The 19,084-nt window shown below is 45.7% G+C and overlaps 1 protein-coding gene and 1 non-coding gene across 2 annotated transcripts; one reads left to right on the plus strand and one right to left on the minus strand.

The window, feature by feature from the left end:
• Positions 1–675: 675 nt before the first annotated feature.
• LURAP1 (leucine rich adaptor protein 1) lies at positions 676–14,945 on the plus strand. The gene is made up of 2 exons (XM_007164526.2): positions 676–1,162; positions 11,596–14,945. The coding sequence occupies exons 1-2, from the start codon at positions 965–967 to the stop codon at positions 12,115–12,117; spliced, it is 720 nt and encodes a 239-aa protein (XP_007164588.1). The 5' UTR covers positions 676–964; the 3' UTR covers positions 12,118–14,945.
• A 3,171-nt stretch (positions 14,946–18,116) lies between these two features.
• On the minus strand, positions 18,117–18,223 carry LOC114236592 (U6 spliceosomal RNA). The gene has a single exon (XR_003622509.1). It is a non-coding gene; the product is annotated as a U6 spliceosomal RNA (small nuclear RNA).
• Between the last annotated feature and the right edge of the window lie 861 nt (positions 18,224–19,084).

The raw sequence follows: 19,084 nt of genomic DNA on the forward strand, positions 1-19,084 counted from the left end.
AGGTTGCGGTAACTATAAATCCTTCTGTAACCATGGGCTGGAATTACTTGGATTAAAAACCAAAATCAAGCCAAAGCATAAAATGTTTTTTAGGGATCATCATTGCCCATAGAATAAAATCCCAGCACCTTAGAACCATCTTTTATAACCTTGTTACTCAAAGTGTGGTCCCTGGACCAGCAGCATGGCCATCAGCAGAATCTGTTAGAAATGCAGAATCTCAGGCCCCACTCCAGATTTACAGAATTGTAATCTGCATTTTAACAATTCGCAGATAATTCATGTATGCGCAGTCAATTTTAAGAAGCATCAGTTTACAAGATCAAGCATGATGTAGCCCTCTTCAGCTTCAATACTGGTTGCTCCTTTAGTCTAAATTTAGTGGCTACACTGGATGTGTGTGTGTATCAGTGGCTAGCTAAATTCCAAGCACTGTTTTAGATCCAGCTCCTCTACTCCAGGAAGCCTTCCAAAACCCTCTGTAGTTCTGTTACCAATGTTCCTTAAAATCCCACATCCCTAACTGAGGATGCTTAACCTCATTCAGCAAACATTCATTGGGCGCCTGCTGAGTGCCTGGCTGGACTCCGTGCCAGAGTCAGGAGAAGGCACTGAGCTCTTTCAGGTGCATATCCAGCATCGCCCAGCCTCACCCATTCCGGAGCCAGAGTCAGGAGAAGGCGCTGAGCTCTTTCAGGTGCATATCCAGCATCGCCCAGCCTCACCCATTCCGGAGCCAGAGGTTGTGCGCAGCACTCGAATGTACACACACACACACACACACACACACACACACACACCCTCTGCGCGGCTTTTCTGAGTGTTACGGCGCCCTCCTCCCGCCCCCACACAGCGCGGGCGGGGACCCACCGGTTCCGCTCTGCACTAGCTGCTGTGAAAGCAGGACCCCCGGGAGCGGGATCCCGGCGTCCGGTCGCCCAACCCTGTTCAGGCTTAGGCCCGCATGGAGGGGACTGCGGAGTCCCAGACGCCTGACCTGCGAGACGTGGAGGGCAAGGTGGGCAGGAAGACCCCTGAAGGGCTGCTCCGCGGGCTGCGAGGCGAGTGGGAGACGGGAACCTCTGGCGCCCTGCTGCTCCCGGGGGCGCCTAGCACGGGCCACAGCCTGGGGGACAAGATCATGGCGCTGAGGATGGAGCTGGTGAGTGTGGGCTACACGGGCCAGGGGCACGGAGTCTCCAGCATGGGGCCGGAAGGGATGGACTCGCGTCCCCAGAATTGGGCTGGAGAGGAGGGAGTTAAAATCCCCTGCCTAAGTCCTCAGGATTCCGATCAGATCTATCTTTAAGCCCTGGGGTCCATTAATTGCATTCCCCACGAAGGGTGAGTGGAGTATTGATGGGCCCTGAGCACTCGGGGTGGGAGGCTCAGGGTTTTTTCAGTTGGTGTTTTTTTTTTTTGCCAAATAATTGGGAGGGGAGAGGTGAGGATTGGGAAGCACTGAGAACCTAGCACAGCACAAATCTTCCCCCTCTCCCCTCACTTTGGGGCCACCTCTGCCCCCAGCCACCATTATAGGGCAACCAGTTTTTTCTCCTCTTGCAAACTGGGCCCAGGGTTTGTTCCTCAGAGGCTCCAGTATCCACCACAAGACTCAGCACAGAAGAGATTTGGGTGAAAACTGCCTGGGCTAGGGCCACTAAAAACATCCTCTTTCCCCAACATTCCCCCACACCCACTTAAAATATTTGAAAGTTCCTAGAACCTTAGCAGACACAGAGTAGCAGCACCTGCAGTGTTGGTCCCATCACTGCAGACTCAGTCTCCTTCCTACCAACACCCAAGTACACTGGATATTTGCATCTCATCTGCACTTCCTTGGGGAGAAGAGGAGAAAACAGGCACCCAACCCCTTCCCTGTTGCTGCTGGTCTAGATTCAGAGCCAAAAGGGCAGTTGGGGCCTCCCAGGCTCCCTAGCGCCCTGGTTCTGTTGAAGGGGGTGATTTACACCTGCCACCACTTTGCGGCCAATTCTAGGGAACTGAGGAATTGCCAGCCACTTTCTGGCCCAGAACCAGGAGCCCACAGTGAGTGTGTCAACTAACAGGTCTTCCTGGAGCCCCACTGTGCCCAGCTCTGTGCCAGGCTGAGCTGTGTGTGTGTGTGTGTGTGTATGGAGGGGGTGCCTTTGGGAGGGAGGTCATGGGCGCTACCTGACAGCCTGAGAGGCTGGGAGGAGAGATTTGTGGGCAAAGCAATCAGGAAAGGCTCCCTGGGGGAAGGATTTGAATGCCATATGTGCACTTGGCCTTGAAGTTTGGAAGCTATTGCCAAATTCTCCAGAGTAGGGCTGTAACTGTGCCCACCTAAAGGAGGGGTCTGGCTTTGCCTCAGTGTACAAACTTTAGCTCAGGGCCCAGAAAGAGCTAACTTAGAATGTCTTGCTTTGGAAACTAACTTTCACCAAGTGCATGTGCCAGGTATCATGCTGAACATTTTACAAGATATTCTTTTAGTCCTCACAGAGATTTATTAGGTAGGTGATATTTTACAGATGAAGAAACTGAGGCACAGAGAGGTTAAGTAACTGCCCAAGTCATACAGAAAGTAAAAAGCAGAGCCAGGCTTTGAACCCAGGTGATTTGCCTACACTTTACATCTTCACCATTGAGACCAGCTTTGTGCCAGATGCATTAAATGCCTTTCATGTCACTGGAGTGAGAAAAGCAGTCATTATTTTCCCATTTCACAGAGCAAACATGCTTGCAGGTGTTAAGGGCCTTGCCTGAGCTCATACTGGGAGGAGCCATGCCTAGTCTCTCTGGCTCTAACTCTTTTCTGTCTTTGGTGGAGATTACCTGTTCATAAACTTTAAGGGGTACGTTTTACTTTTGATTGGGTCTCTCTGCATTCCTGACCTAGCCTGGCTTGGGGCCCAAGGCTGCCCACGAAGAACTCAAGGGAGGGAGCCTTCTGGGGTCCAGCACAGGGAGAGGCTCCCTATGTGCCCCACGGATTCCTACTCCATTCCTTTCTCCCTCCTCGGCAGAGGTATCTTAGGTTTCTTTATGCACTCTGCCCTACCCACTGGGTGGCACCCAGGGGGACAAGGGTGGGGCAGGGGGGTTTCCCCTGGAGCCGCTTGTGGCGGAACTAGTCCAAGCCCTCTAAGTACTGTCCTTCAACTGTCCCTCACTCAGCTTTCCTGCAGGGAGGGGGCAGGCCTGCCCTTGAGGCCAAGGTCATCACTGCCTCTAGGCCTCTCCCTCCCCTACTCAAAAGTTGACTGAACCAGACAGACTCCGGGATATGTGGGAAGGGGAAACAATGGCAACTTCCCCTACTTAATCCTCCCACCCAGAGAACTGTTGCTATGACAACCCACCCCCACAGAGCAGTTTGAGAAAAAGCTTTAGGCAAGGAGAGAGAAGGCATGGGTTCAAGTCCTGACTCTGCTCCTGAATGATTTTGTGATCTTGAGCAGAGCCCTGACTCTCTTGGCCTCAGTTTTTCTACCTCCTGGGGGAGGGGGCGAGGGGAAAGAGGGGTAACAATAGTCTGGGAATCTCATTCTAAAACCAGGGAGCTAGGGCTGAGATCTGTAGGCTTTTATCCCAGGGCTTGATTTAGATTGAGCCATAAGTGAGCCATACTTGTGATCTTAGGGCTGGTCAGAGGGTTTGATGTGTACATGTTAAGGGGAAGAATGGGGAACCTGAATCCCCCTGAGAAGAGAATTGGGTTGGAGTGGCCTCTGAGGCTGCATCTCTCCTGAGCTGTTTATCCCCTTTCTGTTTCCAAAGAGATGGTGTGAAATGACTGCTTCTTTTTCTGGCAAGAAAGCCTTGCTTTCTTCTATTCTGGGCAGTGATGCTGTCACAGTCAGGGAATCCCACTGTCACAGGCCTATAGAATCTGGTCCTCAGATTCATTTGCCACCAACATGATAAAACCCAGCCCCCTGAACCCTAGGACCAGCAGAGGGACCAAGGATAGTAAAGGCAAGAGAATCATAGAACTGAATCTGACCTACCCAATCCTAGGCTAAGCACCATAAACGAACTGGGCAGGACCTGCTGCTCTCAGGGAGCTCATAGTCTGGGTTAGGGAAGAGAGAGACAGAATAGCCACTCTGGCACAGGTGCTGTTGGAACTCAGGGAGGACTTCCTGGAAGGGTCTTCATTATAGAGTGACATGGTCAGATTTGTGCTCTGGAAAGGCACAACTGAACTGGAGAAGACAAGCTGTTTCTTCTGGTTGGAATGACTCTCCATGGCTTTCTCTGGCTAAGTCCCACTTGACCTTCAAGTCTCAGCTCATGTCCTTTATTCTAGGAAGCATTTCCTTACTCCTCTGGTTATGGTCCTCTAGGTACCCACAGCTCTCTGTGCAGCATTTGCATCCCCTGGCATTTTCTGCACTGAATTTTAAGTGCTTGTGTCATTGTCTTATCTTAACCCACTAGACTGTGAACTCTCTGAGGGCAAGAAAGGTGTCTTTTCTTGCTTTATCTACACAATGCCATGCCTATAAGAAACACTCAATAAATATTGTTCCATGACTGAATGGCTTAATTCCACCTTAAGGAAGTGTAGGGAAGACTTCCTAGAGGAGGTGGCATTTGAGCTGTGCCTTGAATAAAGTCAGTGGGAATTCCAGTTCAAGATGGCACATTAAACACATGCATTTACCTCCATTCCCCCATGAAACTCCACTAAAAGCCAGGAGAAAGATTATTTTTAAAGCCATGAAGCCATTATGACAAGAACAGGAGAGAATATGATAGGAACAAAATTTTGGAAGCTGAAAGCAGAAGGAAGAGTAGTAACTAACTTAGTATACTTGAAAAAAGCTGAATTCCAAGCCAGCAATGAGGAAAGTTGAAAAGAAACCCATTTTGCACCTCAAAGGTCTCAGGAGTTGGTCTCAGATATTTCTAGATCTGAGTGTGCAAATAGAGCTGAATACAAAAGGGTTGATGAATGTCTGTTTAAGAATCATACTCGGGGGCTACCCTGGTGGTGCAGTGGTTGAGAGTCTGCCTGCCGATGCAGGGGACACGGGTTCGAGCCCTGGTCTGGGAAGATCCCACATGCCGCGGAGCAACTAGGCCCGTGAGCCACAATTACTGAGCCTGCGCGTCTGGAGCCCGTGCTCCACAACAAGAGAGGCTGCAATAACGAAAGGCCCGCCCACCGCGATGAAGAGTGGCCCCCACTTGCCGCAACTAGAGAAAGCCCTCGCACAGAAACAAAGACCCAACACAGCCATAAATAAATAAATAAACCCAAAGTTTAAAAAAAAAAGAATCATACTCGGGGGCTTCCCTGGTGGTGCAGTGGTTGGGAGTCCGCCTGCCAATGCAGGGGACATGGGTTCGAGCCATGGTCCAGGAAGGTCCCACGTGCTGCAGAGCAACTAAGCCTGTGTGCCACAACTACTGAGCCTGTGCTCTAGGGCCCGCGAGCCACAACTACTGAGCCCATGTGCCTAGAGCCTATGCTCCGCAACAAGAGAAGCCACCGCAATGAGAAGCCCACACACCACAACGAAGAGTAGCCCCCACTCACCGCAACCCGAGAAAGCCCACGTGCAGCAATGAAGACCTAACGCAGCCAAAAATAAATAAATTAAAAAAAATACTGGTTTTCATTTATATTAGTGATATAAAATTGGGAAAAAAAAAAATGAATCCTACTCAGGGGACTTCCCTGGTGGTCCAGTGGTAAAGAATCCACCTTACAATGCAGGGGACGTAGGTTCAATCCCTGCTCAGGGAACTAACATCCTACATGCCACGGGGCAACTAAGCCTGCGCACCACGACTACTGAGCTCACACACCTCAACGAGAGAGCCCACGTGCTGCAAACTACAGAGCCCACGCACCACAACTAGAGAGAGAAAACCCATGTGCAACAGCTAGAGAGAAGCCTGCACGCCGTAACGAAGAGCCCACATGCTGCAACTAAAGACCTGACGCAGCCAAAAATAAATTAAATAAACAAATAAAAAAATCTTAAAAAAAAAATATTTTTAAAAAAAGGGACTTCTCTGGTGGCGGAGTGGTTAAAAATCCACCTGCCAATGCAGGGGACACGGGTTTGATCTCTGATCCGGGAAGATCTGACATGCCGCAGAACAGCTAAGGCCATGCGCCCCAGCTACGGAACCTGCGCTCTAGAGCCCGCGAGCCACAACTGCTGAAGCCTACATGCCTAGAGACCATGCTCTGCAACAAGAGAAGCCACCGCAATGAGAAGCCTGCGCACTGCAACGAAGAGTAGCCCCCACTAGCCGCAACTAGAGAAAACCTGTGTGCAGCAACGAAGACCCAACACAGCCAAAAATAAACAAATAAATAAATAAATAAATAAATAAAATTTATTAAAAAAAATAAAAGAATCATACTTGGGACTTCCCTGGTGTTCCAGTGGTTAAGAATCGATCTTGCAATGCAGAGGACGCCGGTTCAATCCCTGATCCGGGAACTAAGATCCCACATGCTTGCTGCGGGGCAACTAAGCCCACGCACCACAACTAGAGAGCCTATGTGCTATGGAGCCTGTGCGCCACAGCTAGAGAGAAACCCACACACTGCAACGAAGAGCCCGCGCCGCAATGAAAGATCCTGGCGTGCCACATCTAACACCCGACGCAGCCAAAAACTAAATAAATAAAATACTAAAAAAAAAAAAAAAAAAAGAATCCCTCCCCAACTGGGCAACCAAGTGCCCACAACTCCTTTATCATCGCAGAAGACTGGAAATGTAAGTTTTGGAAAGAATAGAACAGAAGGAAGGGAGGAAGGGGAAGGGAAGAAGACTGGAAGGCAGGAAGGAAGAGAGGGAGGGAGGGAAGGAGGGAAGGAAGGAGGAAAGAGGAAAGGAAGGGGGGAGAAAACAAAGCAGGAGAAGCATTTTTAGTATGAAAACTTTTGTTTAATACATTTAGTTTGGTCATGGACTACATGGTTTCACTGTTAATAAATTTGTCCCCAGCACGAAATAATTGAAGATAATCTCTTTTATCCTGTGTCATTAATAGTCTGTGCAGTCTGTGGTACTTGAGTTATTTATGTCCACATCTCCTTACTGAAACTGTAAGCTTCTGTTAAGCAGGGAGAGTTTCTCCATTATCTTTGTAATTATTAGAAAATCCAGGTACCCAATAATCATTTGTTTAATTGAATTCAACAAATATTCTTCCAAATGTTGTGATGTTCTTCCAAAAACACAAATAATTTCAGGTAGAAAATTTTCTGTGCTTATGCCATAGTAGATAAGTTAACCATAGTAATATGTAAAGCCAAATAGCTACCATTTATTGATTAGTGAATACTTGTCAGGCAGTATGCTATGCCTGTTAATGATCCTTCTATTTCTGAAAATAAACCTTTAATTAGATAGTATCCTCTTTTTACAATGAAGAAATGATGGTTTAAAGGGAAAAAAATATTCCAATTTCATATGACTCATTAATGGCAAAACTGGAACTTGAATCCAGGTCTGTTTAATTCCAGTGCCTATATTTTTCTCAGTGTACAAATACTTGGTCTGATTTCTGGCTTATCATTGTAGGTGTGACTAAAGCAGTTATTTCCTGAATAATTCAATAAACATTTATCAAGTAATATATATTTAAAAAATAATAGAACCAAAGGTCTCCAGGTTGGGAGACACCAAGCGGAGTTTGAGAGCAAGAGGGATTAAATTAAAATATACTAAATGTGGGCTTCCCTGGTGGTGCAGTGGTTGAGAATCCGCCTGCCAATGCAGGGGACACAGGTTCGAGCCCTGATCCGGGAAGATCCCACATGCCGTGAAGCAACTAAGCCCGTGCAACACAACTACTGAGCCTGCGCGTCTGGAGCCTGTGCTCCGCAACAAGAGAGGCCGTGATAGTGAGAGGCCCGCGCACCGCGATGAAGAGTGGCCCCTGCTCGCGGCAACTAGAGAAAGCCCTCGCACAGAAACGAAGACCCAACACAGCTAAAAATAAACAAATAAATTTATTTATTTATTTAAAAAAAAATACTAAATGCTATGTAATACCCCTCCCAGCCTTTGCCTTACTTGGCTCCCATAACATTGGCAGCTTTGCTTACATTATACTCTCTAGATGGGTATAATATAGTGAATGTGATGAACCCAAGAAAAAAAAAAACACACATGCAAGGTACTACCTACAGGCCTTACCCAATCAAACATCCTAGCAAAATAACCCTTAGTGAGGTTCAGAGCTGGCAAGCCTCAGGCACAGAAAGTTTCCAATCAGCTTTTTAGAGACCACGCTGAAGTATGAGCAGCAGCTAAAGATTATAAAACATCTGATGAAGCCCTTTAACTATATAGACCTATACAAACAGAAAAAAGCGACTTGAATAAAATGGAGATAATTCAGGAAGATAAGAACTTAAACAATCATTAATTATATCCTTAAAGAGATGAGATAATATTGCAGCCATGAACAAAAACAGGAAGTTATTAAAAAACATTCAGAGAACTAGAAACAACTCTTGGAAATAAAAACATGATAGGAAAAAAATGAAAAACTCAGTAGAAGGGTTGATAATGTTGAAATATTTCACAAACTAGAATACATATAGGGAGAGATGAAAGAGAAAAAAAATAGAGGATCCTTTCAGGGTGCCCTCTATCTAAATAATGGTATTTCCAGAAAGAACAAAAAAACATATATTGGAGAAGAAATAATCATCAATGAAATAATTAAAGAAAATCTCCAGAACTGAAGCTCTGAGTTTACAGATTAAAAGAGCCCAACAAGTGATGAATTCAGTGGATGAAAACAGAATCACACCATGGCAAATTACTGTGATAATTTAGAAAACTGGGCACCAAGAGAAGATCCTGAGAACTTCTAGAAAGAGTGGCAAGGTGGTCACATACAAAAAGTCAGAAATCAGAATGGCATCAGACTTTTTAAGTGTAACACTGAAAATTAGAAGACAATGGAACAATGGTCTAAATTCTGAAGAAAAATTATTTTCAACCTAGATTTCTATACTCAGCTAAACAGTCAACAGTGTGAGGAGCAAATAACATTTTAAAGGCATGTGAAGCTTCAACAAATATACCTCCTATGCAGGTATAGTCTATGCAGACTTTCTCAGGAAGCTACTGGAGGAAAAGCACCACACACATGAAGGAGTAATCAATAAAGAAGATCTGGGATCCAGGAAACAGGGATCCAGCTCAGGAGAGAGGCAAAGTTGAATCCCCAAGGTGATAGTGAAGGGAGATCTCTGGAGGACAGTTGTGCAGCAGGGACAGATTGGAGCAGATCAGAAGGCTCCTAAAGAGCTGCCTGTAAGAAGATGGAATAGATAGAACATATGTTGTGTTTAAAAGCCTTGAGACGGAAATTCAGACAACAGGGAGAGAGTTTAGGGATGACTTACTGATAATGATATACCAAACTAAGCAAAATAGTAGCAGTAGTAATAATTATTATTATCTAAAAAGGAAAGCTTAAAGTTGTAAGAAAGGAAAAGTAACCATAGTAAACCGTATGGCTTAGCTGTGAATAGCATTTCCAAATCCTAATGAGGTAAATGCTGAATAATTAATTTTATTGCATATATTGGGCATATGGGGAGATGGGAAGGGTATGAGTATGGCAGAGGAGTAGGGAGTAGGATGAAAGAGTTAAATCCTTAAACTTCTATTGTGTGTGAAGTCAATAGAAAATACCTAAAACTTAAAAATCAATAAGTAGTTATTTGGAAATTAGAAGGTAAGTACCAAAATAAACAGCTAAAAAAGCGATAGTAGCTGTCTTTGGAAAGTGGGATTTAGGACTAGGATGGGGGAACTGTTACTTTTCATAAAAATCTTTGAGAACTGTTTGCTTCTTTAATCTATGTACATCTATCACTTTTATTAAAAGTAAAGCTAGGGGGGCTTCCCTGGTGGCGCAGTGGTTGAGGGTCTGCCTGCAGATGCGGGGGACACGGGTTCGGGCCCTGGTGTGCGGGGTTCCCACATGCCGCGGAGCGGCTGGGCCCGTGAGCCACAATTACTGAGCCTGCGCATCTGGAGCCTGTGCTCTGCAACAAGAGAGGCCGCGATGGTGAGAGGCCTGCGCACCGCGATGAAGAGTGTCCCCACTTGCTGCAACTGGAGAAGGCCCTTGCACGGAAACGAAAACCCAACACAGCCATAAATAAATAAATTAATAAATTAATAAATTTTTTAAAAAAAATAAATAAATAAAACGCTCTGTCTTTAAAAAAAAAAAAAAAGTAAAGCTAGGGAATTCCCTGGTGGCACAATGGATAGGACTCTGCACTCCCAATGCAGGGGGCCCAGGTTCGATCCCTGGTCAGGGAACTAGATCCCACATGCATGGTGCAACTAAGAGTTCACATGCCACAACTAAGGAGCCTGCATGCTGCAACTAAGGAGCCAGCAAGCCACAACTAAGGAGCCCATGAGCCACAACTAAGGAACCTGCCTGCTGCAACTAAGACCTGGTGCAACCAAATAAATAAATAAATATTTAAAAAAAAAGTAAACCTAGGACTTCCCTGGCAGTCCAGTGGTTGACACTCCATGCTTCCACTACGGAGGCTGCAGGTTTGGTCTCTGGTCGGGGAGCTGGGATCCCACATGCTGCACAGTGCAGCCAAAAAAAAAAAAGTAAAGCTAAATAAAATGAAATTTTAAAAGTTGTGTGTGGCAGGACCTGGGGTTCCCACAGAAATATGCTAGAGGTGAAGTTAGAGGGATGGGCAAGAGCTGTATTACGACAGGCTTTTGAATACCTGCTGCTAAAGTGCTTAGATTTTATTCTCTAAGAGCAGTGCAAAGCCCGAAAAGGTTCTTGAGCAAGGGAGGGACAAGTTCACACTTGTGCTTGGGGAAGACAACTCAGTGCATCTGAGCTAGAAGGGACCCTAGAGATTACCAGTAAGTCAAACTTACTCCCAGTGCAGACAAGGAGACTGGTGTATAGTAGAGGGCAGCCCCGAATCCCCAGCCAGTGAGATTCTGACCCTTTGAAGCTCTAGCCAACCCTTCCCTCCCACAGCAGCTGCTACCAACAGCCTGAAGAAGGACCAGGTTAGCGCCTTCTTTACCCCCCCAGCTCCTGCCTCATTTTGGCCCAGTCTACTTCCCAATTAACACTTGGCCGCCTATCAGGCTACTCTTTGGATGACTGCTTCTAAGTCTTACTGGTGAATCTGGACTGGTTCAATAGTTAATACCCTATCTGTGAAGTTCAAATCTCAGTAGGATTGGATTTTAATACTTAACACTTACCGAGATTTTACTCTGTACCAGGCACAGTGCTCAGTGCCTAAAAAACAACATCACAAAATTCTCTCAGCCACCCTGTGCAGTGAGTGACCTAACCCTATTTCACAAACAAGGAAACCCAGGCTCAAAGAAGGTAAGAAAGTTGCCCACAGTCATATAGCTAATCAGTTGTAGAGCTGAGATTTTAAACAGCAGTCTCTCTGCTTCTAAAGCCTACACTCCAAACCATTCTATTTCCATGCTTCTTGAAAGTGAAGCATAGTTGGTTAGATCACAAGGTAGAGGCCTCTAGAAACATTGGGGAAACCTGTGGCCCAGAACCTGGAACTGATTCCTTCTCCCACTCCCCTAGGCTTACCTGCGAGCCATCGACGTGAAGATCCTACAGCAGCTGGTGACCTTGAACGAGGGCATTGAGGCAGTGCGCTGGCTGTTGGAGGAGCGGGGGACGTTGACCAGCCACTGCAGCAGCCTCACCAGCAGCCAATATAGCCTGACAGGCGGGAGCCCAGGCCGTTCAAGGCGAGGCAGCTGGGACAGCCTGCCAGACACCAGCTCCACTGACCGGCTGGACAGTGTCTCCATTGGCAGCTTCCTGGACACAGTGGCCCCCAGCGAGCTGGATGAACAGGGCCCCCCCGGGGCTCCCCGTCCCGAGTTGGACTGGGCAAAGGCTATACCCGGTGGGGAGAGGGCCAGGACTGAGGTGGACCTGACAGCCACCAGGCTAGGAAGCTTGAGGGCTGTGTGGAAGCCCCCAGGGGAGGGGCTCCAAGGTGGACCTTCTGAGCCACCAGAGGATGAGAGTACCAAGCTGGGCTTTGAGACCCACTGGTACTGGGGCCAGTGCCAGGATGATGTGACCTTCCTGTAACAACTCTTCCACCCTTTTGTTCTCCTATGGCTCTTTCATCGCTAGGCCCTGGTCTCCCTCAAATTTATTCTCCCTCAATCTGGGATTAGGAAGAGGCTGCATTGAGATCAGTTACCATGGAAACCTGGCCTCACCATCTCTCTGGTCCCTGGGGAGGCTCTGCCTTTATCCTTCAATTATTGGGTCCCTAGAGCTATTTTCATGGATACATTGACTCTAGAGGCTTGACCTGTGGCTCCAGGTGTGATGGTATCTCTTCCCCTTTCCTCCCAACTGGGATTTGATGGTTTAGCATCCCTGCGAGATCACTGATGAAGAGATGGGGGTATAATTGCCTCACCCAACATCTAGGAGCCTTGGCTCCCCTCTTGGCCAAGATGGAGGATTGTGGAGGGACATGGACATTCAAGGCCAACCCTCTATGGATTGGTCCTCCCAGAAGCCTTTGGGGTTGGTAGAGCCACCCCTTCCTGCCTGGTGAGTGATGTCATTTCCTGCCAGGATGGATTAGCCTTTCCTCTGTACCAGTCTTTTAGTGATGATGGGTCAGTATAGGGGTGTCTGAGCCCCTGCTGCTAAGTGAGACCATCATTTATTCTCCCTACTGTTACTTCTTGTGAATGGGAACATACCACCCTCCTCGCAGGAAAGTTTCTCAGTCAGATGTTTGTACTTCTTCTCAGAGAGGTTCTTAGTATTTAAACAGGGAGTTCTCATTTTATCCTAGGGATTCTCACTTCCTCTCTGACCACACACCTGTCTGCTGCCAGCATTCCTATATTCTATGCTTTTAGGGAGGAAACTGGCAGGAGCCTCCAACTACAGCTCTCAAAAGTCTGTTTGGCCTGCCCTGCCACAGTCCCCTGTCTTACTCTGTCCCTGGGTTGCCCCCATTCTTGTATTCTGGCTCCAAATCTGTCTGTCAGGAGGTTCAGCCTTTGTGTTTCCACACCTTCTCGGTTTCCACTTTGGGCCTCATACCTTTTATATGCAGATGAGTCCCTCAGCCTTCTCTCTCCAAGGCTGATGGGAGCCAGAGGGAGGAGAAGCTTGGGGTGTACCAGAATCTCCAAAAGGGGGAGGTATCTTCTCAGATCCTGTGATTCCCCTGCCCCCATCCTGCCCCAGACCTTCCACCATTGGTTACTAGGATGCCTGCCTGAGGCCAGGACACAAGGAATCCCCTTGTCTGGGTTACAATGGGGGGTGTGGCAGAGAAAGACAGAGGCTCTTTGGTCCTAGGGCCCACATCCTGGGAGGGGGGAGAGTAGGAGGGAAAGGCTGCTTTCCTTCCTCCCTTAGAGCAAGCTTTAGACTCCCGGGACCTGCAGAGGGAGCAGGGCACTGGCTCTGGGCCTGGGTCCCAGGGCCCTAGTGAATTACACCAAAGGAGGGACTCAGGGAACCTGCCAACCTGGGGCTCAGGGAGGAGACAGGCCCAGAGAAAGGGTGGGGACAAAGGCTGTGGCTGATGTCAGAGTATGAATTATTGGAGATTAACTCTTTGAACCCCAGGTAACTGCCCCTATGTTGGTCCCTGTCTTTCCTGGGCCCTGAAACTAGATTATTGGAAGGCAAAAAGGAGAAAAAAGGATGTCAGGTAATCCTTGCCAATTTGCTGTGCCCTCGTGAGTTGGACGAGTCTTCCTCAAATCCTGGAATAACTCCTGCAGTTTCTCTACTTTTCATTCTATGCTGAGGAAGGGACGGAAGCCAAGTTGATTATCTCCAGTTCCCCTAAACTCCTCAAGTCTGGTTCTGCAACCCCCCACCCCAATCCTTTTGGGGCAATACATTTCCTCCTCTCCTCTCAAAGTGATTGAAATCTCTAAAGAATATCCGTTAAGTCTCTTCTTTGCTGCCCACCAGCCCTCTCCTTACCCCTCTGGGTCTTGGGGCTCCTGACCTCCCCTCAGGCTGGGAATTCAAATATCCTTTCCCAATACCCTGACTCTGTTGCCATTTTGTGGTGACTTATGGGTAACTACCTTTCCACGTGGAACCCTTGTATTCCTTTTCGAAGCTTTCTTATTCATTTAATCTACAAACTTCTGAGCTGAAGAGGTTGTCTGCCCTCTTGTGACCATTATGCACCATTGCTGGAATAGCTGGGTGAAACCTTCAGGCTCAAATATAACCTTAAAGAAGACCAGCCCTCTCATTGCACAGACAGGTTAGAGAGACAGGCCTACAGAAGGCAGAGACTTGACCAGTGTCACCCACGGTAAATCTGTGACAATGCTCAGGTTAAAGAACCCAGATCGCCTGCCTGCCAGCCTGTCCACCCACAATTCCATCACTTGACCAGACTGTTTCCCCACCCCACCCTGTCACCACCCAAGCCCAAAGGATCTGAAAGCAATTTTCTCCCTGTTTTAATAGGTTCTTACCCCACCCTAGAGAGGCAGCTCGGTATTTGGAGAAAGAGCCACAGGCTCTGAGGAAAGAGACTCTGGACCAGGACTGGGTAAAGGGTGCATTAATATGGACCACAGATATAAGGAAGATCAATCTTGGACCAACTATTTTTCTGGGAAGGTAGGGCGAGTAGGCCCAGACATCATGGGGGCAGAACTCAACATTCCAGACCTGGACGTGAGAAGCAGGGGATAGCGGTGGGAGATGAGAGAGAAATCCAGTTGGGTCCTGTGGAGTTGGGGAGCTCCAAAGTCAGGGGATTACAGCTCAGCTGGACTGGCATCTGAGGGTATTGAGGGGTTGCAGAGGTGGGTGAGTGGGGCTGCCTGGGAACTCCAGGTAGCCTAGACATCCCGTCTCAATACCTTAAACTCCATTTCACTACTAGAGAAGACCAGGAACCCTGGTAAGCACACATTCCTGGTCCCTCCTACCTGCCTCTGGACTGACTGTTTAAGGCTTAGCTCTCCTGTTAGTTTAGACCTTTCCGGGTTATGAGGAGGACCTGTTTAGGAGCTCAAAGAAGAAAAGGGTGAAAAGGGAGAGAGATGCAGAGAGACAAAAGAGAATGGGATGAAAATGGAGGCTTGAAGATATGATCAGAGGGAGCATACTATCCTCCAAGTGGGCTGGGGACTTGTCAGGGCTCGGGGTAAAGGCAGAGATGACAGAGCTCTTGGCAGCTGCAGAAACAGTGCCTGGGAGTATAAGGGGTGGTGCTGGCTGGGATTAGTCCACCAAGGAGACGAGACCATGTGAATGGGCAAGTGTAAGAGCCTGCATTTAGGATGGGGTGGTGAACTTGAGCACTGGACTGACTGGAAGCTCAGTGGCAGCTTAGGTGAGAAATGCTTGGATCTTGCATTGGATGCAGGCTCACTCTGTGCATGGTGCCAGGCACATACTGGATGTTCAGTGACACCTGTTGAATGGAGGAATGAATGTAAACCCACGAAGAGATGTGACTTATAGTTTAAAAAGTGGTTAATTAGGTAGTAATAGGTAATTTAAAGTATTATTCCATTTAATTCTTAGCAACACTGTAAACAATGCATTATTAACAGATCCTAAGTGAACTACGGTAGGAACCTACGTCAGTGTGACTGCAGGGGCTTCCAGGAAGTCTCTGATTCCCCACTCCCCTCTCTCACAGACCTTATGCTTCTAGGAGAACAGGTTATGCTGCCCAGCAGCAGGGCCACTGTACATGTTTCCTATTGCTGCTGTGACAAACTACCACAAACTTAACAGCTTAAAACAACACAAATGTGTTATCTTACAGTTCTGGAGGTCACAAGTCCGAAATCAATTTCATTGGGTTAAGTTAAAAGTTAAGGTTTTGGCAGGCCTCTTCTGGAGAGTCTCTCCTGGAGACTCTAGGGGGCAATCCATTTATTTGCCTTTTCTAGCTTCTGGAGGCTGTTTGCATTCCTTGGCTCATGGCCCCTTCCTCCATCTTCAAAGCTAGCAGCATAGTATTTCTTCTCTCTGACCTCTGCTTCCATTCTTACATCTTTCTCTAATTCTGTCTCCTCTTAGGAGGATTACTTTGTGATTACATATCCTTGTGCTTACATTGGGCCCACTGGGATAATCCAGGATCATCTCCCCATCTCAAGATCCCTAATTTAACTATATCTTCCAAGTCCTTTTTGCCATATAAAGTAAAATATTCTCAGATTCTGGGGATGAGGACTTGAACATCTTTGGAGGAAGGACCACTATTCAGCCTTCCACAAGCAGAGATGGAGGGTGGGCAGGAGGATGCATCCACACCCAGAAGGAGCCTCTATGCTTTGTCTAGCCTCCTTAGGCCTGGAGTGAGAGGTGGTGCCAAGGGGAGCTAGCCAGGCCCAGGCCCCATGTCTGGAGAATGGCAAGTGCCTCCTGCATCTTCACTACCAAGGAGAGCTGAGAGTGAAGGTCAGACTCGGGAGAAATTCTGTTTAGGGAACTTTTCAGGCCTGAGACTTCCCTGGTGAACATGGTGGAGGGTTCTAACAGGCTCTGTCTTCAACACTGCCTCCTCTCCACGACCATTCTGTGCTCCCCCTCAAGGCAGAAGATAATTACCAGCTAACTAGCCTGGGCTCTCTCTAGAAAGGGTAGATTAGTTGTCTCTCTTTTAAATTATTATCTTTTTATTCCTTAATAGTTAAACCATGCTCCTCAGAGCGGGGTGAACTCTCATCATCTGTTGATACTAAGTCTCTTTTTGTTTGATCTTTTTTTAATCCCTGATCCCTCATTCCTCTCCCTGACCCAGGCATACACGTTAATGTGTTCAGTATGTGTTTGGATATGTATGTATCTTTGAAAATATAAATAATTATGTGCTTATGTGTTTTAATATATATAAATAGCAAGCCAACCTTTATAATGAATTGCCCCATATTACAGTAATTTAACACAATAAAGATTTATTTTTCACTTACACTGGAGCACAGGTATTCTTGGTTGCACGGCTCTCCTTCACTGCCCATTTCAGGTCCCAGGCTCCTTCCATTTTCAGGTGGTGATAGCCTGATCCTGCATCATAAAGTTCCCTGTCAACTTTTCACCAAATTGTTTTACCATCCATTAATGACCATTTTATTAATTGGTTATTTCACTAGCAATTAAAAAATGATTTCCTAATGCTATTATTTTTTCTCTTATTAGTTCTAATTTTGTACAGAAAAACATTTTCACATCCTCCGGGACCATCTGGTTACCCTGAAATAAAGTTCAGACCAGAATGGCAAGACAAATGCTTAAATCTCTTCCCTTATTTATCCCTTTCAAAGTAGTAAGTTGATGTCCTAACAACTTGGTGTTCAATGATTTTGTTTTGTTTCGCTTTCTCTTTAAATTATTGTTGTGAACTTATAGCTTTTATTTATTTAATGTCTTTTAATCATTTGTAGTTATTTTTGTTTTATATTATAAAAAATCTTGAGTGTAAACAATAGTAGAGAAGATAGTATAATGAATTTCCATGCATCCATCACCCAGCTTCAGTAATTATCAACTCTGGCCAATCTTGGTTTATTTATTCCCTCAGCTACTCTCCCCCAACCAAGATTATTTTGAAGCAAAACTAGATATGATTCCAGTTCATTTGTAATGTCTTAGTTTGTACCTCTAAAAGATAAGGAATTTTATTACCATTATGGCACCTAAAATTAGTAATTCCTCAATATAATAAAGTATAACTATTCAATTTTCTGATAAACTTTTTTTAAAAATTAGTATCAGGATTATGCTGGCCTCTTAAAAGAAGTTAGGAAGTGTTTCCTCCTTCTTTGTCTTCTGAAAGCATCTGTGTAAGATTGGTAGCATTGTTCAGTATTTGATAGAATTCATCGGTGAAATAATACGGGCTTGGAGTTTTCCTTGTGGGGGAGGTTTTTGATAACAAATTCAATTTCTGTGATACATATAGAGCTATTCCAACTTTTAATTTCATTTTGAGTTAGTTTTGGTAAGTTGTGTTTTTCAAAGAATTTGTTTCAATTAAGTTGTTGAATTTATTGGCATGAATTTGTTCGTAACACTGCCTTGCTATTCTTTTTTTTTTTTTTTTTGTACATGGATCATCAAAAAATATGGAATGCTTCACAAATTTGCGTGTCATCCTTGTGCAGGGGCCATGCTAATCTTCTCTGTATCGTTCCAGTTTTAGTATATGTGCTGCCAAAGCGAGCACCTTGCTATTCTTTTAAAAAGTATTCATTGTAAAATAAAGCACAAGTGTAGAAAACACACAAAACAAATGTAAGGCTTAATGAATTATTCTAAGGCAAACACTCCTATAACCACTGCCATGTTAAGAACTAGAACCCACCCAGAAGTCCTGTCCATGTACCTCATCCCAATTATAATCCCCTTCCTCTGCTGATAAGCAATCATTTCCTGATTACAGTATTCACTTCTTTGTATTTTATTTTATATCTTTATCATCCAAATGGACATCCTTAGATACTATAGTCTTGTCCACTTGAAAACATTTAATGTCTTTTTATTTTATTTTATTTTATTGGAGTGTATTTGATTTACAATGTCGTGTTAGTTTCAGGTGTACAGCAAAGTGATTCAGTTATACATATACATATATTTATTCTTTTTCAGATTCTTTTCTCATATAGCTGATCACAGAATACTGAGTAGAGTTCCCTGTGCTATACAGTGGGTCTTTGTTAGTTGTCTATCTTAGACAACCAACATAGTATGTATATGTTAATCCCAAGCTCCTGATTTACCCCTCCCCCACACGTCTCCCCTTTGGTAACCATAAGTTTGTTTTCGATATCTGTAAGTCTGTTTGTTTTATAAATAAGTTCACTTGTGTCATTTTTTAAAAAATTAGATTCCAAATGAGTGATATCATATGATATTTGTCTTTCTCTGTCTGACTTACTTCACTTAGTACATTTGATGTCTTTTTAAATCTCTTAATTTAAAGTCCCCCCTTCATCCCTTTCTTAATTCCTTACAATTTATTTGTTGAACAACCTGGGCCATTTGAAGTGTAGAGTTTACCACAGTCTGGATTTTGCTGATTACGTAC

Source organism: Balaenoptera acutorostrata, chromosome 1, assembly GCF_949987535.1.
Source record: "Balaenoptera acutorostrata chromosome 1, mBalAcu1.1, whole genome shotgun sequence".
Classification (NCBI taxonomy): Eukaryota; Metazoa; Chordata; class Mammalia; order Artiodactyla; family Balaenopteridae; genus Balaenoptera; species Balaenoptera acutorostrata.